At 43.1% G+C, this 26,880-nt stretch overlaps 1 protein-coding gene across 2 annotated transcripts; it reads right to left on the bottom strand.

Moving 5' to 3' along the window:
* Positions 1-18,979: 18,979 nt before the first annotated feature.
* On the bottom strand, positions 18,980-24,901 carry LOC306960286 (keratin, type I cytoskeletal 50 kDa-like). Of its 2 annotated transcripts, XM_079552665.1 has the most exons (8): positions 24,646-24,901; positions 20,356-20,579; positions 20,201-20,283; positions 19,975-20,131; positions 19,734-19,895; positions 19,522-19,647; positions 19,220-19,434; positions 18,980-19,142 (listed from the first exon to the last, which is right to left on the bottom strand). In XM_079552665.1, the coding sequence occupies exons 1-8, from the start codon at positions 24,860-24,862 to the stop codon at positions 19,025-19,027; spliced, it is 1,302 nt and encodes a 433-aa protein (XP_079408791.1). In that variant the 5' UTR covers positions 24,863-24,901; the 3' UTR covers positions 18,980-19,024. The 2 variants fall into 2 exon arrangements, with proteins under 2 accessions (XP_079408791.1, XP_079408790.1); XM_079552664.1 differs by lacking the exons at positions 18,980-19,142; positions 19,220-19,434; positions 19,522-19,647; ... (2 more) ...; positions 20,201-20,283; positions 20,356-20,579 and adding exons at positions 23,033-23,189; positions 23,267-23,481; positions 23,569-23,694; ... (1 more) ...; positions 24,023-24,179; positions 24,249-24,331 and having other exon boundaries at positions 24,404-24,901.
* Between the last annotated feature and the right edge of the window lie 1,979 nt (positions 24,902-26,880).

The raw sequence follows: 26,880 nt of genomic DNA, 5'->3' as shown, positions 1-26,880 counted from the left end.
AGTCCATAATATCAAGAACATTCAGAAACTCGGTTGAAATGGGGTCTAAGAGGTTGTCTATGTGTAGGTTAAAATCACCGGTTAGAATTATCATATTAAAAGAGCTATGTAAGATTGATAGAATAATACCCCCACTTTAAAGGGGGGGTATTATGCAAAATTGACTTTTTGCCGCTTGGTGTGAGCCCGGCGTTACCAATCTGCTCGTTTCGGACGCAGCAAATGAGTAAGCGGAGCGTTGTCCCGACTATGGCCTCTCTGCGCATGCGTGAGTGATAGGAGGCACCGGAGGATCCCGCGAAACTCAAGCAGAGAAAATAGTGTGGTGTTTCCTCAAGAAAATGTTTGAGTAATTATACTCAAATAGGCTAGGACAGGTTTGTGAGGGTCCATGACGCAGTAGGAGCAGGGGCAGAAAATGGAAAGTACGGACTACTACACCGAGTGGACATTCAAAGTGCCAGTTTTTGGGAAAACGGGACCTTTTCTCCATACAAGACCAATGAGGATGGACCAGGACGCTAAAGGTGAGTGTTGGCGAGGCTGTTGAGTGAGTGAATTTGTGCACGTGAAGTGCCATGAAGCAGCATAGAGTCGAAATGTCCAGCAATAATATAAATCTTTATGGACTGGAGACACATTGATGGGGTGTCTTAGTATCTTGGAAAGTAAACAAACATAGGCCTACAGTTCATGTCATGCAGTAGCATCATTGAGTAGTAATTTGGTAATGATCGCATCATCTAAAAATGATATTGTTTTTATTTTCCCGCGGGTGCACTTAAAATGCGTCAGAATGCAGTAAATCAAATATGATTTGTAAAAGTTTCCTAGGGGGTGGGGGTCTCCTTCCTTAAGTCCCAGGCCACTGCTTGCCTAACTCAAAAAGTCACCCCACGCCACTGCATTTTAGTTATTTGAAGTATACTAAAATTGAAGATAGAATACTTCCAGTTTACTTTTCATGTGCTTGTAGCGTCCCAGATTAATATATGAAGCGTACAAGTGGGTCTTGTGTTTGGTTCCGTCTTTTATTTTCCATATGTAGGCTACACAAGTTCCACCGTAAGAGCTAAAAAAATAAACAATGTACAATATAACAAACCATAAACAAGTAAGCATATTGCATAAAGTTACTTAAGTATTACCTTTTTCCCCCTTCAATCTGGGAGCTAAAATCAGGGCCTGAAGTACCATGTTCCTCCCCACAATGGCTGTTTCTCATTTGCAGGGTTCTGTCCTCCGTTTGGCGACGTCCTCGGTGATGGCTCCTCCGAAACGGAACGGAGTGTCCTCTCACTGCCGCATTTGAGCTCAAATGGAACGAATATTAAAATGTCAATCTATGCTTACAAAAACAACTGTTTTATGAATAAGAGGAACCAGGAAATGTTTATATATTGGTTTTAGTTGGATGTCTTTCTGTTTTAACATTTTGGCCTGAATAAAATAATAACATTTCTGCAAGGATTTGTAAGAAATTCAATTCAAATATGAAATATATTTGGCAGGTCCAGTTTATCGGCCATAGCTACAACTGCAGACTTACATAAATAATCACAGGCCTATTTTCTCAATAAGGCCTATTTATTAGGCCTTTCATGAACTTTATATAAACCTTTTTTTACATCTTTACTTGCTTACAACACTTCTACCAATTATTATATTATTACAATAATTTTTTTGCACAAATGTGGAACAAAACTCTTTTTAAAGTGATTTCAAACTAATAAAGTTTTGCGAGGAAATAAAAACAATGTTGCAGTGCATCATGGGTAATATCTGCTCTCCGAGGCAGCGGAGGATCCACAGCTGTACCCTTTGTAAATGAGCCAAATGGAGGAGTCGAGCTTCGAGGGGGCGAGGGGTCCAGGTGAAATGGAACACCACTTGGCAGCGCTGACCTGAATGACGTTCGAAGTGGTCGAGACGCCGAGGATCCTGGCAATTGAGAAACAGCCAATAGGTGTGTTTCAGATGAGTGAGGCGCTGCACGTGGCTGCAGGGGAGCGGTGCAAGACAAGGTGTGTTCGAGGTGAGCCAGACGGACGCAGTTTTGACAGCCGACTGCAGACGCACGCTGCATGCCGGTTAGATTTCTGTCCGACTTGCTCCAGACAGGCTCTAATGTCACGGGCACGTGGGGCACAGAAAGATCGTGAGACCCCAACGAGACCAGCCGACTTGATCAGCCGCGGCATCTCTCCAAAGGCAACTGCAGCGACTCCTCGGCCCCGTGCATGACGGGAAAACGCCCACCTGTCCGCGGCTCACGCTCAGGTGATTGGATACGAGTCTGCTGTGATCAGAAACTGCTCCTCGCCCCCTCCTCTCTCCTCTTTAGATCTGAACAAATAAACTAGACTGAAACTATTAAAGTTAAAAATTGTTTGATGCTCTTACAGAACAACTTGTGATTTAAAAGGACGTATTTTATCTCACAAACTTGAACAAAAACAAATGGGAAAGTTTCCTCTGATGAAGAATGATGTCTCTGGAGTAAAGGAAACAGAGCAGGAGGCAAATGACTTTTATTTTGGATAAACTTTAAATTAACGCGATATCTGAACGAGACGCTGCGTGATCTGAGGCCGCTCTCGTTCTCTGCATGTGGAGCGGTCGGATGGGCTTCAGACTTTTTTCTCCGCCCCTGTTGCTTCGGCTCCTCTCGCCGATCATCCAGGCGAGCCACAACCAATGGCCGCTGGCTGCCCTGCTTTTTGACCACAAACGTGGGGGCTGCCATTGCTCCGCCAGTGCTGTAGTACCTCCATATCGCCGCTAGGCCCCCATTGAAAAGCATTGGACTTTAGACACGTTAAAAACTACTTTAAAGCCTGGTTTCAATTGTTTCAACACTAGACTAGGCTAGATATTCCTCCTGAGTTAACGCGGGGTTAGTCACAATATATGAAACCAGGCTGGTTTTCGTAATATGAATTTTTGAAATCTCGTACTTAATGAGGGTCGGACTGTCAGCATTGGAGCAGCGCGAGCTACACGTCACGCAAGGGCCGAGTCTACGGTGAAAATCCCGCCTGTATGCCCTTTTTAGGAACATGCTTCGTCAGAGCTGGGGAGGGGGAGTCTGTAAATCCGCCATGAATTCCCCCACGACCGTAGTCATTATGGTAAACGGGGAGGAGTGAGCATAAGACGTCCATTTTTTTTTACAGTCTATGGCCACAACCGCATCTCGAACAAACCTACAGTCAGATTCGTGTCCAAGATGGCCACGCCTCGCTCTGACGCCACCTGTGCGACGGTGCCCGTATTCTCGTGAGACCGAGGCGGCTGGAGCGCCTTGGGTATGCGAGCCAGCGGCCATTGGTACAAACAAATTTAAACAGTTCCTGGCTCTGCCCACAGGAAGTGATGTCATAGGACAGGAAGTACTTCAAAATATTAGGTCTGTTTAAGATGAGCCAGGAAAACTAAGGCTGCGTCTGAAACCATCAAATTGTAGCCTCTAAGCACTAACACTAGCAACTAACTCCTTAACCTTTCATGGGGTCAACTGTTAGATCTCTATGCAGTTGAACAATCCGTGGCTGCGTCCGAAACGAGCAGATTGGTAAGAGCTCTTACGCCAAACCGGTTTTGCGTCAGCGTCCGCCATGACAAGATGCTTCCGAATTGGTCTGTCAGTAAGGACAGGGACCTCTGATGCTAACTAACCGGTGATTAGGAGCTATGTGCCATCCCATAAGCCACTGCGCCAATCCCCCCACCCCCCTCAGCCCCACCCTCGAGTGATTCATGCGCAACCACTGTTGATTGGCAAGAGCACGTTTAATAATAAAAATAATAATAATTAAAAAAAAATATGATTCTGCTCAAGCCAAACTTTATAAAAGTGACAAAATCCATGTTGTCGTCCCCACAGCTCAGTCACATGTCAGTGTTAAAGCGTAAACTCAGGAAACGGATTAATTTTTTGTTTTCATTTAGTAGAAACTTAAGCCACATGGATCCTTTGCTACAGTAGCTTTATGAAACAGCTGTTGAAATAAAATAAGACTAAAGGGAAATGTATGGATCATTTGGATTTTTTGTTCTCCTTAAATGTCTTTGTTTGGACACTATGTTGTTGTTTGGCACTATACAGTAGGGGGCGACATGCAGTTTTGTTTGACCTGCACTCCACCAATAACTTTAAAGAAGAAGAAAAACAGCTGTTGATGATGTCGATGTCACTTCCCTTTTCCCTGTTTAAGGATGGACGGATTGTGCAAATGCTGCTGAAGCTCTAGTTCACTAACTGCATAGAGATCTAACAGTTGACCCTATGAAAGGTTAAGGAGTTAGTTGCTAGTGTTAGTGCTTAGAGGCTATAATTTGATGGTTTCAGACGCAGCCCGTCTGTCCTTAAACAGGGGAAAGGGAAGTGACATCCCAACAGCTGTTTTTCTTCTCTATGCTAAAGTGGCTATGATAGTTAGCATTGAGGCTCCTTTTCCTAACTACTTCCTAACTGACAGCACATTTCGGAAGCATCTTGTCATGGCGGACGCTGACGCACATCCGGTTTGGCGTAAGAGCTCTTACCAATCTGCTTGTTTCGGACACAGCGTATTGGCGCTGCTGGCCCCTTGCTCTCGTGGCCGTGTGTGTCTATTGCGACATGCACCAGCAGCCTGAGCCCACCTGGCTCATCTTAAACACGCCTATTAAGTTCACTACAGTACTTATCAGAAGAATACTTAGTTGGAGAAGGAAGGAAATTCGTGGAATTGTGTGTTATCATAAAGTATGAACTTGTTCAGTGAGGATTAACTTTAAAATAATAACTAATGGATACAGTTATCTTTATCTTTATTTCTTTTCACACAACGGTTGGTTCAAAGCTTGTAGAGCAGCAAAGTCATTGGAGAAAGTCAGGTGAGCGCTGATTTCAAATTCACTCTCAGCATAGCTTCGTCGCTGAGAAATGGTGAGCTCTGATTGGTTGATTCAATCAGAAGGCGGGTCATCAACAGTTGCTCTAATTCCGACCGACAGGCGGCAACAGCAGCACAATATGAGCACAACACAGCTGAATTACTACTCGTAATGTTGATGGAAAATAGTATCCGCCAGCTATATCGAAGGTATTGAGTTTCTTAGCTAGCCCTTTCTTGCCTTGATTTGTAATGAGCCAAAGTTGTTCACACTGCCACTAACAACTATGCCAGGCCTCAATAAGCGGACCGCGGGCCAGAACCATGGCCTCGGATTTGGAGGTGCTGATCCTCATCCCGGCCGCTACACACTCGGCTGCAAACCGCCCCAGAGCGTGCTGAAGGTCCTGGTTCGTTGAAGCCAACAGAACAACATCATCCGCAAACAGCAGAGATGAGATCCTGAGGCTCCCAAACCGGACACCCTCCGGCCCCTGGCTGCGCCTAGAAATTCTGTCCATAAAGGTAATGAACAGAACCGGTGATAAAGGGCAGCCCTGGCGGAGACCAACACGCAGCGGGAACAGGTCTGACTTACTGCCGGCAATGCGAACCAAGCTCCTGCTGCAGTCATACAGGGAACGGACAGCCCTTAGCAGAGGGCCCCGGACCCCATACTCCCGGAGCACCCCCCACAGGGCACCACGAGGGACGCGGTCGAACGCTTTCTCCAAGTCCACAAAACACATGTGGACTGGTTGGGCGAACTCCCACGAACCCTCAAGCACCCGACGGAGGGTATAGAGCTGGTCCAGTGTGCCACGACTAGGACGAAAACCGCATTGTTCCTCCTGGATCCAAGGTTCGACTATCGGCCGGATCCTCCTCTTCAGCACCCTGGAGTAGACCTTACCGGGGAGGCTAAGGAGGGTGATCCCTCTGTAATTGGAACACACCCTCCGATCCCCCTTTTTAAAGAGAGGGACCACCACCCCGGTCTGCCAATCCAGGGGCACTGTCCCCGACCGCCATGCGATGTTGCAAAGACGTGTCAGCCAAGACAGTCCTACAACATCCAGAGACTTAAGGTACTCAGGGCGAATCTCATCCACCCCCGGAGCCTTGCCACCGAGGAGCTTTCTCACCACCTCGGTGACTTCAGCCCCGGTGATGGGCGAGCCCACCTCCGAGTCCCCAGCCTCTGCTTCCTCATTGGAAGACGTGACGACGGGATTGAGGAGGTCCTCGAAGTACTCCTTCCACCGCCCGACGACATCCCCAGTCGAGGTCAGCAGCTCCCCAACCGCACTGTAAACAGTGCTGGTGAAGCACCGCTTCCCCCTCCCGAGGCGCCGGATGGTTTGCCAGAATCTCTTCGAGGCCGACCGATAGTCTTCCTCCATGGCTTCTCCGAACTCCTCCCAGACACGAGTTTTTGCCTCTGCGACCGTACGAGCTGCAGCACGCTTGGCCTGCCGGTACCTCTCAGCTGCCTCAGGAGTCCCACAAGCCAACAAGGCCAGGTAGGACTCCTTCTTCAGCTTGACGGCATCCCTTACTTCCGGGCGCCACCACCGGGTTCGGGGATTGCCGCCGCGACAGGCACCAGAGACCTTATGGCCACAACTACGAGCAGCCGCATCGACAATGGAGGAGGAGAATAGGGTCCACTCGGACTCCATGTCCCCAGCCTCCCTCGGAATCTGGGTGAAGCTCTTCCGGAGGTGGGAGTTGAAGACCCCACTGACAGAGGGATCCGCCAGTCGTTCCCAGCAGACCCTCACAACACGCTTGGGCTTGCCAGGTCTGACCGGCTTCCTCCCCTGCCAGCGGATCCAGCTCACCACCAGGTGGTGATCAGTTGACAGCTCAGTCCCTCTCTTCCCCCGAGTGTCCGAGACACGCGGCCGGAGGTCAGACGACACAACTACAAAGTCGATCATCGACCTCCTGCCTAGGGTGCTTATTTTCCATGAAAATATCTATATTTTTGGCACGTTTGCGCCACTGTGCATCACACGGCTCAGTGTGAGTGAAAAAAACACATCATCATTTTCTACAGAGCGACTACAGAACGCCCGTAGTAGACACAATTATTCATTAAATGTGCTTGCATAAACATTGTCAAATGCCACACAACATGGCGGCCACCCCGTGGATCGAGAAACGGAAAACCATCTATTGTGTATTGGGCCTTTGGTCTGGTTTATGGGATTTAGTCCTGCCATTGCCCTGATTTATCATGTTTTGCCATGGTTTAATCCTGGTTTTGTTCTGAGTAGTTCTAGTTTCTTATTGGCTCTTTATTACTCTATATGTTATTGCAATGTTTATAAAGCCTTAAAATGCTGGAATATAATACAACTATTGTGTTTAGGCCATTTCTATTCTATTCAAGCATTGATGATAATGAAGTTCTCATTCATTATCCCAAAAATATGTTTATGTGTGGTGGCGGTGGTAGGCTTACCGAGCCACCTGTCATCTAGGATGGAGAGAGACAGAGGGAATGGTTTTCCATGGACCCGATAAAGTTTTACTTTGATTTATACTTTTTTTTTTAAGCTGTAAAAGCGGTTTCTATGTTTTTGTTACAAATGTTGGAAATGTTCTTTTTCCATGTCAAACGTTCGTATGGCTGGTTTTGGCACACTTTTTGGGGGTGCAGGTTTGGGGGTGTATGTGAATAAAGTTGTCTAGATTGTGAAGTTATAGGTTCTTCTGAACACAATATAGTTTCCCCTGCAGTGACTGGGAAATGCGTTAAGTTAATCTCCTGGAACATTAATGGAAGTGGGAATCCAGCTAAAAGACGTCAAATTTGGGCTTATTTAAAGGCAAATCAAGCAGACATAGTTTTTTCTCCAGGAGACCCACCTGAATCCGGGGGAGGAGTCAACATTTAGAACAGGATGGCCAGGTCACATGTTTTATAGCTCCTTTTCAAGTGCTCATGATGAAGTAATGATTAATCAAGAGAAATATTCATTTTGTGCTAAAGAAAGAATTTACAGAAGGAAGACTATATGTGTTTAGGCTATGACTGAGAGCTTACTGATGACACTCTGTAATATCTATGCTCCAAATAAGGAAGACCCACATTTTTTTCATGAGGTAAACAGAATTCTGGGTGAGATGGAGGAACAAGTATTGTTAGCAGGGGACTTTAATGAAGTTATGGACTCTCGACAGGAGTACCTATAAAAGACCTCTTACATAAAAGAGCAGTGGTTCACATGTTTAAAGATGATGTAGGTTTGACTGATGCATGGAGGTTAATTAATCCGTCTGAAAGGGAATATACATTTTATTCTCACTTTGTGTGGTTTCAAACTCTTTGATTAATAATGTAATAAGTTGTTACATAAAAACTATTGCACTTACTGAACACGCACCTGTTGAACACTGCCTTCACTTAGGTGTGGAGAATAGAAAAGGGTTTGGGTGAAGAATGAATGTCTCACTTTTACAAGACAAGTCACCCTCCTTAGCCTCCCCGGTAAGGTCTATTCCGGGGTGCTGGAGAGGAGGATCCGTCCGATAGTTGAACCTCGGATCCAGGAGGAACAATGCGGTTTTCGTCCTGGTCGTGGCACACTGGACCAACTCTATACCCTTCATCGGGTACTCGAGGGTTCGTGGGAGTTCGCCCAACCAGTCCACATGTGTTTTGTGGATCTGGAGAAAGCGTTCGACCGCGTCCCTCGTGGTGCCCTGTGGGGGGTGCTCCGGGAGTATGGGGTCCGGGGCCCTCTGCTAAGGGCTGTCCGTTCCCTGTATGACCGCAGCAGGAGCTTGGTTCGCATTGCCGGCAGTAAGTCAGACCTGTTCCCGGTGCGTGTTGGTCTCCGCCAGGGCTGCCCTTTGTCACCGGTTCTGTTCATTACTTTTATGGACAGAATTTCTAGGCGCAGCCAGGGGCCGGAGGGTGTCCGGTTTGGGAGCCTCAGAGTCTCATCTCTGCTGTTTGCGGACGATGTTGTTCTGATGGCTTCAACGAACCAGGACCTTCAGCACGCACTGGGGCGGTTTGCAGCCGAGTGTGTAGCGGCCGGGATGAGGATCAGCACCTCCAAATCCGAGGCCATGGTTCTCCACCGGAAAAAGGTGGCTTCCCCTCTTCAGGTCGGTGGGGAGTCCTTGCCTCAAGTGGAGGAGTTCAAGTATCTCGGGGTCTTGTTCACGAGTGGGGGACGGATGGAGCGTGAGATCGATAGACGGATCGGTGCGGCGTCAGCAGTGATGCGGTCGCTGTATCGGTCTGTCGTGGTGAAGAGGGAGCTGAGTCGGAGGGCAAAGCTCTCGATTTACCGATCGATCTACGTTCCCACCCTCACCTATGGTCATGAGATTTGGGTCATGACCGAAAGGACAAGATCGCGAATACAAGCGGCCGAAATGAGTTTCCTTCGCAGGGTGGCTGGGCGCACCCTCCGAGATCGGGTGAGGAGCTCAGTTACCCGGGAGGAGCTCGGAGTAGAGTCGCTGCTCCTTCACGTCGAAAGGAGCCAGCTGAGGTGGCTCGGGCATCTGTTTCGGATGCCTCCTGGTCGCCTCCCGCGGGAGGTGTTCCAGGCATGTCCTAGTGGGACAAGGCCTCGTGGAAGGCCCAGGACACGGTGGTGGGACTATGTCTCCGAGCTGGCCTGGTGTCGCCTCGGGGTCCCCCCAGAACAGCTGGAGGAGGTGTGTGTGGATCGGGAAGTTTGGGCATCTCTGCTGAGACTGCTGCCCCCGCGACCCGACCCCGGATAAAGCGGAAGAAAATGGATGGATGGATGGGTCGTTAAACACATCACTCGGGGAGGATTTAAAAAACTTTTTTGAAGTGAATTTGGGTAGCACAAAGTATATAGGTTTAGGTTTAGGTTTATTAAATTTGACATTGCAGGAAAGAACAAAATGTTTAACCTGAATTGTGTCAATTACAATAGAATAAAAACAGCAATATACAAAAAAATTAATAAAAACATCATACATAAACATATGGAAAGTGTTTGGGAGGCCTCCAAAGCCTATATAAGGGGGAAGCTTAGAGCATATGGAACAAAAAAGAAAAGAGAAAACTTACAAGAATAATAATAAGAAAAATACAAGAATTGGAGAAGGAAATTAAATTTAAAGAAAATAAGTTGTCAGAAAAATATGTCCTTGTTCACTTGTATTAAATTTATAATAAAAAAGTGGCATACTCTTTGTTTTGCTTAAAAACACATTTAATGAGCAAGGGGGAAAGACTGGAAAAGCATTAGCAAGACAAATTAAAAAACAGAATTTTTTGAATAGTATCCCATGCCATGAAACAAGGAGATAATCTGATCACTTCAGATCACACAGGCATAAATAGGGTATTTAAACAGTATAATGAAACTTTATATACTTCTACAATATCTGAAAGCGACTTCCAGAAGGAGAGTGAGTTATTCTTCTCCAAACTCAATCTGCCTAAATTGCTTGAGGAGAATGTAAATCTGCTTGAATCCCCAAAAACCGAGGTGGAATCAGGAAAGCAGTTTCACTGATGAAATTTGGTAAATCCCCCGGCTATGACAGATTTCCCACAGAGTACTACAAAACTTACATGGACATCCTTGCTCCTGTTTTACAGAAAGTATTACATGAAGCTTTTGTAAGAGAACAGATTCCTCCCACATTTAATGAAGCATTGATATCTCTGATACCAAAAAAGGACAAAGATAATACAGACCCATCAAATTATAGGCCAATTAGCCTGTTGAATTGAGACTGTAAAATACTTACCAAAGTGCTGGCCCTGCGTTTACAAAGAGTTTTGAATAGCATTATACATCCCAATCAGACAGGATTCATGAAAACACACTCTTCCTCTGATAATATTTGAAAATATTTAATGTTGCAACATTTAATGTGGTTAATCAGTCCAAAGATGTACCAGTAGCAGCCTTCTCCTTAGAAGGCTGTGTTGTGGGAATTCTGAATGAAGCAGGGATCTAAAAACAATCGCCACAGAAATGGACTGTTCTGTCATTTTTTTCCGCAGTCTCCTCCCTGAAGGCATAACCTTGAAGAGACTGGGTGATGGGTGCGGACCACCAAGAGACCCTGATGTCTCCACTTTGCTGCAACAACTGCAGCAAAGTGTGTCGAACAGGGAAGGATTAAAACAAGAACTTAGTGTTACAGAGCCATCTTGTGGTCTATGTTTCAAAAGAAAATGTAGAATGTTCTGTAATTTAGATTTAAGTTAAATGTATGTAAGGTAGGTTATTAATATTAGAGAAATGTGTGTAAGATATGAGTAGGAGGTATACTTTGACAGTGGGCATCCTCACAATAGTGTGTGGGGAAGGGAAGGGAAGAAGTTCAGCTTCCTGATATGGTGAATAAAACTGTTCTTCGGTCGATTGGACCAGCCCTGTGGATTGCGCAGTCTCCTTCGTGAAGGCATTACCTAGAAGAGACAAAACAAAGAGAAAGTGTTATCAGTCCCCTTCAGTCTCTCTCTCTAAAACAGAAAAATCTGGTTAGAAATCTTGCAGACATCATTAACTCAAACCCGAACTTAAACAACTGCATATCAGCAGCTTTCTACAATCTAAACAACATCACTAAGATCATATCTAAACCAGACATGCTGCAGTACATCCAGAACGCTGCTGCTCGAGTCCTGACAAGAACCAGGAAATACGATCATATTAGTCCAGTGCTCCGGTCTCTGCACTGGCTTCCTGTCGCTCAGAGAATAGAATTTAAAACAGCTCTGCTTGTGTACAAGTCTTTTCAGTGAGGCTGCATTTCAGTTTTATGCAGCTAAAATCAGGAACAGTCTTCATGAGGATGTGAGACAGGCCTCAACTCTGACAATGTTCAATTTCAGGCTGAAAACAGTTCTTTTTAGCCGTGCATATGACAACTGAACGCATTTTATCTCCTTTCTTTGCTTTTAATGTAATGTATTTAATCATTTTTTATATTGATGGCTGATTTCTTGTAAGTTTATGTAGCTGTGAAGCACTTTTACTTACCGAGCAAATAAACCTGCCTTACCGAGGCTAAAAACAGGCATGGACTAGGCCAGTGGTTCTCACACTTTCAAATCCCTAGCGACCCTAGCTTTTTGCCTGGTCGCCTGGTACGGGAGCTCTTCTGTTAGAAACAAAAACGCCTTGAATCAGCTGGTCAAGTGGTCAAGTAAAGTCATTGGCCAGCCTCAGACCAGTTTGGACTTTCTGCATGATAGACAGTTAGAGAGGATGGCACGAAGCATCGCAAAAGACACAGAGCATCCTTTGCATTCAGAGTTTCGATTGCTTCCGTCTGGGCGTCGGTTTTTGATGCCAATGAGCCACACAAACCGTTTTAAGAAAAGCTTTGTTCCCGCTGCCCTTTCCTTTATGAACAAGTCGGGATCAAATTTCCCCTGACACGGGTTTTTTTTATCTTTGTTTCTGTCAAGTGGCTTAGATTTCAGTTGTTTTTGTACCAAAGGCACATCCTGTTAGTATGTGGAGCACTTACAAGTTTTATATTTTATATGTGTGATGTTTTATCTTTGTATAATGTGTTTTAATGTGTCGACTAGTTCTCAGAATTGCAAAACGAATTTACCCACGGGTACAAATAAATTAACCTAACCTAACCTAACCTAACCTATCCCATAATTCAAGCTGTGGTCTCTTGTAGTCGACTTATAGCTCTGTCAGGTTCACATAATGGTGGCTACACTGCAGATCGTGCCTATTTGTGTGATATACTGTATATCCAAGTATGTGCTTTGTATTTCTTTAGTTGTATTCTTCTTGATTTCAACCCTATGGACCATGTTTTTGTGTCCTTGATAACATCTTAAATCAATGAAGGAACTGTAATAAATCCACAAAGATGATTAGAAAAGACGCATAAGTGCACCAAACAGCTAAATGTCTGTTTGTTTGGCTTTGATAAATGCTTGGCCATATTTTTTTTGTTAGATACATTTGTGAGGGCTCTGGTTTTGGGATGGGGACTCAGTCAGTGTGCAGCACGATTAGGGCGGGCTTTCAGGTTAAAAGGTTGGGAACCACAGAGCTACTGTATATACTGTAGCCTATCATCAGGTAAAAGAGGAATATGCTACACTTTGTAAAAAAGATACTTTTGCATGTTTTGTCTCAGTTTCTGACATGAAACCAGAATTAACTTTGACTTTTACAGGGCAATTCAAATTTAAAAAAAATATTTCTATTTGCTAAATGCCAGAAGAATGTGTTATATATATTTTTTTGAATTTTTGTGTTACTTTTAACAAAGTCAGAAGTTTACATACACTACACTTAAAGTACACTTTTAACAATTTGGAAAAGCCCAGATGGCGATGTCATGTCCTTGGAATGTGCAATTTCAAGACACTTGAAAAGGTGCCAGGTTCATTGATCCAAACAATAATGGAAATGACCAGTCATCATACAGTGAGGCCCACTACATGTCTTTTAGACCCGGTCCCAACGCCGTTTTTAAAAACATTTTATGGATCTTTTAGAGACGAGCTTTTAAACATGATGAATTGCTCTCTTCAGATGGGGGTCTTCCCTGCTGCCTTTAGATTAAATTATGATTCTAAAAAGTTGACAGTGTTGGTTCATCTGGATCTGAGCGCTGCCTTTGATACAGTCGACCACACTATTATTTTAACTCGTTCAAAATACATCGGCCTCTCTAGTGCTGTACACAAATGGTTTACTTCCTACCTCACAGACAGGACATTCATGGTAAGTGTGGATACCTTCTCCTCGAGGGTCCATAAAATTACGTGCCGTGTGCCCCAGGGTTCAATTTTAGGCCCAGTGCTTTTTAATCTGTATATGCTCCCTCTTGGTGGTGTCATCAGGAGACATGGAGTCAACTTTCACAGTTATGCTGATGATACACAGTTATACATCTCCATGTCTCCTGATGACACCAGGCCAATAGATGCACTTTTTAACTGCATTTTAGATATCAAATCCTGGATGGCAGAAAACTTTCTCCAGCTTAACCAGGACAAAACTGAAGTTTTAGTTATCGGTCCTGAGGCCCAGAGAGAGAGACTTTTACAGTCACTGTCTTTTAATCCTTCCTCACAGGTGAAGAACCTGATTTTTGACTCTGAGCTGACTTTTATTCCACACATTAAGAATATCACAAAGATAGGTTTTTACCATCTAAAGAACATAGCCAGAGTCCGCCCCATTCTCTCTCGGGCCAACACAGAGACGCTAATGCATGCTTTTATCACCAGTCGTATCGACTACTGTAATGCCCTGCTTTCTGGTCTTCCCAAAAAGAGTATCTCAGGTTTACAACTTTTACAAAATTCAGCAGCTCGTGTCCTGACGAAGAGCAGGAGGCGGGACCACATTACAACGGTTTTAGAATCGCTGCATTGGCTCCCGTGTGTTTCAGGATCGATTTTAAAGTTCTTTTAATGGTTTTTAAATGTCTTAATGGTCTTGGTCCTTCTTATCTTTCAGAACTGCTTTTACCTTACGAACCTTCACGGCCCCTTCGCTCCTCCGGCAGGGGTCTCCTAGTTATTCCTAAAGTCAACAAAAAGACTCATGGTGAGGCGCCTTTCCAGTGTTGCGGCCCTCGCCTCTGGAACGACCTGCCGGAGGAGCTCCGGGCTGCAGAGAACGTTCATGTTTTTAAGAGCAGGCTCAAGACCCACCTTTTTAGTTTAGCCTTTAACTGATATTTATTTTTGCTAGGCCTATTTATTATTATTTATCAGCACCTTATAATTAATTAAATTGACATTTAATAGTTATTAATATTTATTTTGTATTTATGCATTTTACCTCTCTGTCTTATTTTTTATTATCCTATTATTCGATTTTACTTACGTACTTTTATTTATTTTAACAATTTTTATGCTCTTCCAGTTTCCTCTGGAGGAGCCCTCTGCCTCGGAAGCGGTGATTGGCTGTGGCTGCTGGGGTGCTGTCTTGTGGGTGTCTGGATGGAGGTGTGGTGTTGTCCGGGAACCCTGTGTTGGTCCCTGCGGCTGCAGCCGAGGTGCCGCTCCCGATGCAGACGGCTCCTTGGATGGTGTTCCCTTACCTGGTTTATCTGCACCCAGCCTTATCTTAGCCTTTTGTCCATCGTCTTCACTGTTTTACCTTCAGTGTGTATTGTGTGCTTGTGTGGTGTGTCTCTGGGGAGGTGGGTGGGGGGAGTGTGAATGCGACAATGTGTCTGTATTTTTGGAAGGAGGTGGGTGTGAGAGAATGTTTTTAAATCTGTAAAGCACGTTGTGTTACATGACATGTATGAAAAGCGCTATACAAATAAAATTGATTTGATTTGATTTGATACAGATCAGAAAGAAGGCGGGTTCTGTGTCCCAGAGATGAACGTGTTGTGGTCTGAAATGTGAATATCAACCCAAGAACAAATGCAAAAGACCTGGTGAAGATGCTTAATCCGACATGGGCTCCTCTGTCAGGAAGAAGCCCTTAAAGACAAAAACATGTTTAGATGTATTTTGTGGCCTGACAAAAAATGTACTCATTGTTTGGCCATAGTGACCATAGTAAGCTTTTGGTTTTGTAAAAAGTAATATAAAACCGTGTAGTAAATTCTATCTCTCATTCTTCTGGCATTTGACAAATAGAAATAATTTAGAAAATTCTGATAAAAAAATTAGGAAAAAAAATACAAATGTATCTTTTCATAACGCATATTTAAACATCTGGTTCCCACTGTATGATGAGGTCATTTATGCTGATAATGTCATTTTCATTCAGTAGCAGATTAAGGTTAGCTGGAAAGGTAGGGGCCCCAATCGAATTGTGGGTCAGGCCCTTCAAAAATTATTTTTTGTCATAAAAAATAGAATAATGCAGTGGAGACAGTAGTCGGTCATCCTACTTGTTTGGTTGCTTTTTACATAAGGGGGTGCTGTGACTTGATCCGTCCATTCCTTCCATTTTCTTCCTCTTTTATCCGGGGCCGGGTCGCGGGGGCAGCAGTCTCAGCAGAGATGCCCAGACTTCCCGATCCACACACACCTCCTCCAGCTGTTCTGGGGGGACCCCGAGGCGAGACCAGGCCAGCTCATAGTCATAGTGAGACATAGTCCCACCAGTGTGTCCTGGGCCTTCCACGAGGCCTCCTCCCAATAGGACATGCCTGGAACAACTCCCGCGGGAGGCGACCAGGAGGCATCCGAAACAGATGTCCAAGCCACTTAAGCTGGCTCCTTTCAACATTAATGAGCAGTTACCAAACTCCTGCTGCGGTCATACAGGGAATGGACAGTCCTTAGAAAAGGGCCCGGATCCCATACTCCCGGAGCACCCCCCAAAGGGCACCACGAGGGATCCGGTCGAACGATCCAGATCCACCAAACACATGTGGACTGGTTGGGCAAACTCCCACAAACCCTCGAGCACCCAATGAAGGGTATATAGGCTGTGACTTGATATTAAGTTAAATATCTTACTTCTGCTGTGGTATGATTTGATCATGGTTGCATAACATTTCCATGGGAGTCTGTCCAGACCCTGTCCAGCCACTTACTGCACCAGGTAGCTGAAGGCATCACAGAGCGCACCCCAATCTGGTCTACAGTCAGGGTTTAGAAACACAAGATCGGGCCCTGTTATATGCTATGTTTATATTTATGTATATAAATAAAAGTATATATGCAAATTGATAGAAAATGATTATTTGACCAATTTTAAAGTTTTGCTACATTTTCTTCCAAAAATCCAACCTGAAATCCTACCCCTATTGGGATCAAAATACAGTGCCTCTCGAAAGCATTCATACACCTTGAACTTTTGCACATTTTGTCATGTTTACAACCCTAAACATAAAGATTTTATTTTGATATTTTTACTGAACGTTCACACACAAGTAACCGACAACTGTGAAGTGAAAGTGAAATGATACATGATTCTGTTATTTTTCAAAAAATAGAAAAGTGAAAAGTGGGGTGTGCATAAGTATTCATACAGCATGCATGAATACTTTGTGGAACCCCCTTTTGCTGCAATAACAGCAGCAAGTCTTGGGGTCTGACTCTACAAGATTTGCACATGTAGAGACTGACATTTTAGCCCATTCCTCTTTACAAAACAACTCAAGCTCTGTCACATTAGAAGGAGAATGTTTGTGAACAGAGATTTTCAGATTATTCCACAGATTTTCAATAGGATTTAGGTCAGGACTTTGACTGGGCCATTCTAACACATTAATATGTTTTTATTGAACCATTCTATTGTAGATTCAGCTTTGTGCTCCGGGTCATTGTCCTGCTGGAAGGTGAATCACTGCCCCAGCCTCAGTTCTCTTGCTGACTCCAGCAGGTTTTCCTCTAAAATTTCCCCATATTTGGCTCCATCCATGTTCCCAACTATTCTTACAATCTCCCCAGTCCCCGCTGAGGAAAAGCAGCCCCACAGCATGATCCCCCCCCCGTATATTTGACATTGGGGATGGTGCACTCAGCAGTGTCAGGTTTGCTCCATACATAACGTTTTGCATTTGGGCCAAAAAGTTAAATTTTTGTCTCATCTGACGAAAGCTCCTTCTTCCACATGGAGCTGTGTCCTCCATATGACTTCTAGCAAACTTCAAACGGGATTTTTTTATGGCCTCCTTTCAATAATGGCTTTCTTCTTCCACTCGTTCATGAAGGCCAGATTTGTGTAGATACGACTTATAGTTGTCCCATGTACAGATTCCCCCAGCTCAGCGGCAGCACTTCGCAGTTCCTCCAGAGTTATCATGGGGCACTTGGTTGCCTTTCTGACCAGTGTTCTCCTTGTTTGATCTAATATTTTAGATGGGTGACCGTGTCTTGGTAAGTTGGCAGTGGTGCTTTACTCTTTCCATTTCTGAATGATGGATTGAACAGTGCTCTGGGAGATGTTTAAATCTGTGGAAATCTTTGTGTAACTTAACGCTCCTTTAAACTTCTCCACAGCTTTATCCCTGACCTCTCTGGTGCTCCTTGACCTTCATGATGCAGTTTAGTGACCGATACACTCCGACCACAGCTCTGAGGGCCTAAAAGAACATCTGAAATTATACTGAGAGTAGATTACACACAGGTGGCCTCTATTTAATGGTGAGGCCAAGATGTGAACATTCTGGAGTCATTATGAATGTTATAAAGGCAATTTAATGCACTCAGAAAATGCTGTATGAATACTTATGCACGCCCCACTTTTCACTTTTCTATTTTTTGAAAAATAACAGAATCATGTATCATTTTGCTTCCACTTCACAGTTGTCTGTTACTTGTGTGTGAACATTCAGTAAAAAAATCGAAATAAAATCTTCATGTTTAGGGTTGTAAACATGACAAAATGTGCAAAAGTTCAAGGTGTATGAATACTTTCGAGAGGCACTGTAACACTGTGTTTTGGATCAAAGTCATCCAGATCCAACTGAAATATTTTGAACAACACAAAGTGAAGGTTTGATCCAGATTAAAACTAGGATTGGATTACATGATTTAATTTTTTTATGTATTTATTTGACAGGGACATTCATTAGCATTCCTGTAAATGTACCAGAATTAGCCAAAAGGCTTTTTTTCATCCGTTGTCCCTGGACAGATGTAAATAGTCTCTCTAAGACATTAAAAACATTCAGGGTCAGTGCAATAATCCAATTTCAGAAACTTTCTTTCCCTTTTGAACAACCCATTTTCAAGATTTCATCCAATCTGATAACCAAAGTCCAATTAGTTTAGTTTAGTTTAGTTTATTTGAGCAGTATACATTCTGCTCAAAAGAGGTGTGTTGAAGCAAAAGTTTATTAGCACCTACCTCCAAATCAAAATAGCAATTGCATTTCACATTTTACAATGTAAAAGGAACCAACAAGGAAAAAACTATGGATTATATGCACAATCTGCTCATGTCACTGGCATTTACATTATGAAGAATTACACCACTGAACTCATGTAATTCAGTTTACCTTTAAACAACTGGCCTCTTATGATAAAAAATTGACCATTACGCATAATATACTGTACGTTAGTTATTCTGACTGTTTTTTTTTACATTTGTTACAATTAACTTTTCATGTCATTATTTTTGGCGGCAGACTGTCACTTAAATAATCAAGAACAACCAGATTTTCAGCACTGAACTTTATTTGACATTTGCATGTGCTGTGTACTGCATTTAGCTTTAGCTTGTGGTTGTGGAAGTTGATGAAGATGATGAAACCACTTTGCCATCCACAACTTCCTCTTGAACCACGATGTACTTGACGGTCGTTGAAGAAGAAGAAGAAGAAGAGCCACCGCTGCAGAAGTGACAGAAAAATATAGTCAGATATTTGATTTGCAACCAAAGCCCATAAACCAATCTGATTATTCTCACCCCTCTCCATCCAACAGCCTTCTGTACTCTGCGATTTCCAACTCGAGTCTGGTCTTGATGTCCAGCAGCATGTTGTACTCCTGGGTCTGTTGCTCGATGCTGCCGCGCAGGTCTGTGAGCTGAGCTTCCAGAGAGGTCACCATATTCTGCATACCCGAGAGCTGCATGGAGTACCGTCCTTCTGTTTCTGCTAAAGTTCCCTCAAGGGCCGATTTCTGAACAAAGAAAGAATCATTAGAATAAAATAAGAGCTGGTCAACTGCTATATACCACTGTACATTCAACACAAACATTGAATTTACCATGCTGAGTTGTGACTGAAGTTCAATCTCCAGGCCTTGGAGTGTGCGACGAAGTTCGGAACTTTCTGATTTGGACGTTTGTAGGGTTTGCTCGGTCGATACTACTTCTTTATTAAGTTCTTCTGTCTGTTATAGAGCACAGTTCAGAGCATGGTCATTTTTCATAATCTACACCATTGCATAGGATAGAAATATTGCAGCTAAAGTCTTACTTTGGCCTGGAACCACACTTGAAGTTCTTTCTGGCTTTTGGCAGCTGCAGCTTCGTACTGGTCACGGATTTCAGCCATGACGGCGCAGAGGTCCTGCTGAGGTTGAGAATCAACCTCCACGTTCACCTGTCCTCCCACTTGACTCCTCATGGCTAGCATTTCCTGCACATCCATTAAGCAAAATAAATTATTTTTTAAGTGATCAATCTATATTAACACACACAGGATGTTTTCTACGCACCTCTTCGTGGTTCTTCTTGAGGAAGATCAGCTCCTCCTTGAGACCCTCAATCTGCATTTCAAGGTCAGATCTGGCCATGGTCATTTCATCCAGCATCCTCTTCAACCCTGCGATGTCTGCCTCCACTGACTGGCGCATGGCAAGCTCGTTCTCATACCTGGAAAAATAAAACCATTTGTTCATGCTCGAATGTAGATCGGCTTAAATACCAAAGGCTCTGACTTACTTAGTTCTGAAGTCGTCTGCTGCCAGTTTTGCGTTGTCAATGGCCAGATAGATGCCTCCATTGACACAAATGGCATCCTGGATCTTCAATAAGTTTGGATGTTTTAGCAAGAAGAAAATACTAGAAATAATTTGTATAATTTTGATGACACTTACCTTTCCCTGCAAATCGGCGATGGTAGCATAATATGCAGTGTAGTCTCGGGCATCAGGAGAGGTTTTCCCCTCCAAGAACTGGCGGATCTTGAGCTCCAGTTCAGCATTGGCGCTTTCCAGTTTGCGTACCTTCTCTAAGTAGCTGGCCAGACGGTCGTTCAGGTTCTGCATGGCGGCCTTCTCGTTGGTGCTGATTTGCATGCCATCTCCACCGCCAAATCCACCTCCACCCCCAGCTCCACCACCAAATCCACTGGCAAATCCACCCCCACCCCCAGCTGCAAAACCTCCACCAAAACCACCATAGCTGCCACCTCCTGAACTGAAGGTGCCCTGAGCGGTGGACACTCTCAAACTCCTGCCTGAACCACTGACACTGGCACTGGAGCCATAGCCGCCCCCTGCCCTGCTGCCACCGCTGATGGAAAAGGACTTTCTATAGGATGATGCCATTGCTGAATGCTGCTCAAAGATCTGCCTGTCTTGAAGAGTAGACGGTGACTGATGCTGACAGTGTCTCCTCTGTCATTTTTATACGCTGTCCTGCAAAGCTGCCTCCTTTGTGGGCTGGTGCTGGTAGACCCACTTTTGGGGAGGGGCACTAGCCAATACTCGAGCTGTGTCCCACCCATGATTTCTCACTGTACATTTTTTTTTTCTTTTTTTTTTTTTTTTTACAAGCCCCTTCAGCAAAACACTTACCCATAACCTGGTTATTACAATTATATACACTCCACTGCATAACTCCCCATCTCGTTCATGTTCTGACACTGCAGTCACAGCCACACCTGTTTTACAAAGGTCAGGTATGTTATTTAAGTTTCACACAGTGATTCAAACCTGATTCTGGTCTCTTCTTCACATTGCTTGATTATGTCTATTCACAGTTTTCACACTTCTCTCAAACACAGTAAAACACAGTACACTGAGGTTACTTTATTTGTCTAATGTTTTATTCGTACTCATTAAAATGCTTTAAGAAACATTATTTTGTTACTTGTATTTGTTTCTGTGCAACTATTAATCAATCAAAACACAAACAAGGGGTAGTGATGCTTGTAAATGTTTTTCCTTCATGAAACAAAATATTTTTTTCTTGGCACAACATTTTGTTTAACATTTCCATCAAGTCAAATCTAGAACAAGCTGATACTTGTTCGCTTCTTGCCATCGTTTACTAGGCGTCCCCAAGGGTTACACAACTGCCAAATGCAATGTTGTAACGTCTATTAAGAGTTCTTTAAATAAATAAGTATTTATGTCACTGTAGCAGAAGAAACATCAAAAAAGGAAAGATGTTAATCCTGTCACAGCTTATTTTGGAGTTGTTTTAGCAGATGTGTCCAACAAGTCATATTTTAGCTTGTGCTTTACTGCAGAGAGAAAGATTCACGTATGATTTTTTTCCCCTAAATATATATTAACACCCAAAATCCTAATAATAGGGACAACCAACCAAACTGTGTCAAACTGATCCACACATGGGACACACTGTTGCAATAAATTTCCTTGTTTTTGACGGGTAATAACTATTTAGTAATTTAATACTTATACCTGCATTTAGAATACTACTTTTGAATAACTATATTCAAGTACAGTTACTCTTTCCTTTGAGTGTATTTAGAATACAGACATTTTCCTAAAATGAAAGGAAGACTTTGCAGTACTTAATCATTTCATTTCAGCTTCATCTAACAATGCGCATGTGCACCCATCATGCTGTGGGGTTGTTTAGCTGTGGGAGGGACTGGTGCCCTTAACAAAACAGATGACATCATGAAGAAAGAAAACTATGTGGAAATATTGGAGCAACATCTGAAGACATCAGCCAGGCAGTTAAAGCTTGGGTGCAGATGGGTCAGAAGGTCAATGACCCAAAGCATATGGCCAATACTGGTTACAAAGTTATAACGATAACAAAGTCAGTGTCTTGAAGTGGCTATCACAATGTCCTGCTCTCAATCCAGTTGAAAAAGCTGAAAAGGCATATGCACGTAAGGTGGCCTACAAATTTGGCTCAGTTACACCAGTTCTGTTTGGAGGAATGTTTGGACCAAAATTCCAACTATTGTGAGAAGCTTGTGGAAGGAAATCCAAAACGTTTGACCCAAGTTATACAGTTTAATGGCAATGCTACCAAATATGAATTAAATGTATGCTAACTTTTGGTTTTGTAAAAAGTAATATAAAACGGTGTAGTAAATTCTTATCTCTCATTCTTCTGGCATTTGACAAATAGAAATAATTTAGAAAATTCTATTTGACCTAAAAAAGTAAAAGTCAGACAATGAGAAAAAAAAATACAAATATGTCTTTTTATGAAGCGTATTTAAACATCTGGTTCCCACTGTATGATGAGGTCATTTATGCTGATATTGTTTGTCATTTTCATTTAGTAGAAGATTTAGCCAAAGGTAAGCTGGTAAGGTAAGGGCCCCAATCCTTGTGGGTCAAGCCCTTCAAAAATAACTTATTGTTGTAAAAAAAAAAAAAAATAATGATAATGTAGGGGAGACAGTAGTTGGTCGTCCTACTTGTTTGGTTGCTTTTTACACAAGGGGGTGCTGTGACTTGATATTAAGTTTAATATCTTGCTTCTGCGGTGATATTATTTTTGGCTGCAGACTGTCACTTAAATAATCAAGAACAACCTGATTTTCAGCACTGAACTTTATTTGACATTTGCATGTGCTGTGTACTGCATTTAGCTTTAGCTTGTGGTTGTGGAAGTTGATGAAGATGATGAAACCACTTTGCCATCCACAACTTCCTCTTGAACCACGATGTACTTGACGAGCTTTGAAGAAGAAGAAGAAGAAGAAGAAGAGCCACCGCTGCAGAAGTGACAGAAAAATATAGTCAGATATTTGATTTGCAACCAAAGCCCATAAACCAATCTGATTATTCTCACCCCTCTCCATCCAACAGCCTTCTGTACTCTGCGATTTCCAACTCGAGTCTGGTCTTGATGTCCAGCAGCATGTTGTACTCCTGGGTTTGTTGCTCGATGCTGCCGCGCAGGTCTGTGAGCTGAGCTTCCAGAGAGGTCACCATATTCTGCATACCCGAGAGCTGCATGGAGTACCGTCCTTCTGTTTCTGCTAAAGTTCCCTCAAGGGCCGATTTCTAAACAAAGAAAGAATCATTAGAATAAAATAAGAGCTGGTCAACTGCTATATACCACTGTACATTCAACACAAACATTGAATTTACCATGCTGAGTTGTGACTGAAGTTCAATCTCCAGGCCTTGAAGTGTGCGACGAAGTTCGGAAATTTCTGATTTGGACGTTTGTAGGGTTTGCTCGGTCGATACTACTTCTTTATTAAGTTCTTCTGTCTGTTATAGAGCACAGTTCAGAGCATGGTCATTTTTCATAATCTACACCATTGCATAGGATAGAAATATTGCAGCTAAAGTCTTACTTTGGCCTGGAACCACACTTGAAGTTCTTTCTGGCTTTTGGCAGCTGCAGCTTCGTACTGGTTACGGATTTCTTCCATGACGGCGCAGAGGTCCTGCTGAGGTTGAGAATCAACCTCCACGTTCACCTGTCCTCCCACTTGACCCCTCATGGCTAACATTTCCTGCACATCCATAAAGCAAAATAAATACACTTTTAAGGGATCCATCTATATTAAAGACACACAGGATGTTTTCTACGCACCTCTTCATGGTTCTTCTTGAGGAAGATCAGCTCCTCCTTGAGACCCTCAATCTGCATTTCAAGGTCAGATCTGGCCATGGTCATTTCATCCAGCATCCTCTTCAACCCTGCGATGTCTGCCTCCACTGACTGGCGCATGGCAAGCTCGTTCTCATATCTGGAAAAATAAAACCATTTGTTCATGCTCGAATGTAGATCGGCTTAAATACCAAAGGTTCCTACTTACTTAGTTCTGAAGTCGTCTGCTGCCAGTTTTGCATTGTCAATGGCCAGATAGATGCCTCCGTTGACACAAATGGCATCCTGGATCTGCAATAAGTTTGGATGTTTTAGCAAGAAGAAAATACTAGAAATAATTTGTATAATTTTGATGACACATACCTTTCCCTGCAAATCGGCGATGGTAGCATAATATGCAGTGTAGTCTCGGGCATCAGGAGAGGTTTTCCCCTCCAAGAACTGGCGGATCTTGAGCTCCAGTTCAGCATTGGCGCTTTCCAGTTTGCGTACCTTCTCTAAGTAGCTGGCCAGACGGTCGTTCAGGTTCTGCATGGTGGCTTTCTCGTTGGTGCTGATTTGCATGCCATCTCCACCGCCAAATCCACTTCCACCCCCAGCTCCACCACCAAATCCACTGCCAAAACCACTGCCAGCACCACTTCCAAAGCCTCCGCCATAGCTTCCACCATAGCTGCCACCACCTCCTCCTGCACTGAAGTTGCGACTAACGGTGGACACTCTCAAACTACCTGGTGTACCACTGACACTTCTGGCATAGCCGCCCCCGCTCCCTGACCTGCCACTGCTCATGGAAAAGGACTGTTTGAAGGATGATGCCATTGCTGAATGTTGCTCAGAGATCTGCCTGTCTTGAAGAGTAGACGGTGACTGATGCTGACAGTGTCTCCTCTGTCATTTTTATACGCTCTCCTTCAAAACTGCCTCCTTTGTGGGCTGGTGCTGGTAGAACCACTTTTGGGGAGCGGCACTAACCAATACTCGGGCTGTGTCCCACCCATGATTTCTCACTGGATTTTTTATTTCTTTTTTTACAAGCCCCTTCAGCAAAGCACTTACCCATAACCTGGTTATTACTACCCTCCACTTTTAACATAACTCCCCATCTCGTTCATGTCCTGACACTGCAGTCATAGCCACACCTGTTTCACAAAGGTCATTTTGGGTTTCACACAGTGATTCAAACCTGATTCTGGTCTCTTCTTCACATTGCTTGATTATGTTTGTTCACAGTTTTCACACTTCTCTCAAACACAATAAAACACAGTACACTGAGGTTACTTTATTTGTCTAATGTTTTATTTGTACTTATTAAAATGCTTTAAGAAACATTATTTTGTCACTTGTATTTGTTTCTGTGCAACTATTAATCAATCAAAACACAAACAAGGGGTAGTGATGCTTGTAAATGTTTTTCCTTCATGAAACAAAATATTTTTTTCTTGGCACGACATTTTGTTTAACATTTCCATCAAGTCAAATCTAGAACAAGCTGATACTTGTTCGCTTCTTGCCATCGTTTTTTAGGCGTCCCCAAGGGTTACACAACTGCCAAATGCAATGTTGTAACGTCTATTAAGAGTTCTTTAAATAAATAAGTATTTATGTCACTGTAGTAGAAGAAACATCAAAAAAGGAAAGATGTTAATCCTGTCACAGCTTATTTTGGAGTTGTTTTAGCAGATGTGTCCAACAAGTCATATTTTAGCTTGTGCTTTACTGCAGAGAGAAAGATTCACGTATGATTTTTTTCCCTAAATATATATTAACACCCAAAATCCAAATAATAGGGACAACCAACCAAACTGTGTCAAACTGATCCACACATGGGACACACTGTTGCAATAAATTTCCTTGTTTTTGACGGGTAATAACTATTTAGTAATTTAATACTTATACCTGCATTTAGAATACTAATTTTGAATAACTATATTCAAGTACAGTTACTCTTTCCTTTGAGTGTATTTAGAATACAGACATTTTCCTAGAATGAAAGGAAGACTTTGCAGTACTTCATTTCAGCTTCATCTAACAATGCGCATTTGCACCCATCATGCTGTGGGGTTGTTTAGCTGTGGGAGGGACTGGTGCCCTTAACAAAACAGATGACATCATGAAGAAAGAAAACTATGTGGAAATATTGGAGCAACATCTGAAGACATCAGCCAGGCAGTTAAAGCTTGGGTGCAGATGGGTCAGAAGGTCAATGACCCAAAGCATATGGCCAATACTGGTTACAAAGTTATAACGATAACAAAGTCAGTGTCTTGAAGTGGCTATCACAATGTCCTGCTCTCAATCCAGTTGAAAAAGCTGAAAAGGCATATGCACGTAAGGTGGCCTACAAATTTGGCTCAGTTACACCAGTTCTGTTTGGAGGAATGTTTGGACCAAAATTCCAACTATTGTGAGAAGCTTGTGGAAGGAAATCCAAAACGTTTGACCCAAGTTATACAGTTTAAAGGCAATGCTACCAAATATGAATTAAATGTATGCTAACTTTTGGTTTTGTAAAAAGTAAAATAAAACGGTGTAGTAAATTCTTATCTCTCATTCTTCTGGCATTTGACAAATAGAAATAATTTAGAACTTTTTTTTTTACCTAAAAAAGTAAAAGTCAGACAATGAGAAAAAAAATGCAAATGTGTCTTTAAACATCTGGTTCCCACTGTATGATGAGGTCATTTATGCTGATATTGTTTGTCATTTTCATTTAGTAGAAGATTTAGGCAAAGGTAAGCTGGTAAGGTAAGGGCCCCAATCCTTGTGGGTCAACCCTTCAAAAATAACTTATTGTTGTAAAAAAAAAAAATAATAATGATAATGTAGGGGAGACAGTA

The sequence above is a fragment of the Gobius niger genome, assembly GCF_951799975.1.
Source record: "Gobius niger genome assembly, chromosome: 3".
NCBI lineage: Eukaryota > Metazoa > Chordata > Actinopteri > Gobiiformes > Gobiidae > Gobius > Gobius niger.
This window is presented reverse-complemented; position numbering and strand designations above follow the sequence as displayed.

Coding starts and splice junctions, on each gene's coding strand:
- LOC306960286 (XM_079552664.1), bottom strand. CDS start 24,862: ATGGCATCATCCTTCAAACAGTCCTTTTCCATGAGCAGTGGCAGGTCA. Junction 23,943..24,022: donor TCAAGAAGAACCATGAAGAG/GTGCGTAGAAAA, acceptor ATGGATGTGCAG/GAAATGTTAGCCATGAGGGG. Junction 23,482..23,568: donor TTCAGTCACAACTCAGCATG/GTAAATTCAATG, acceptor TTCTTTGTTTAG/AAATCGGCCCTTGAGGGAAC.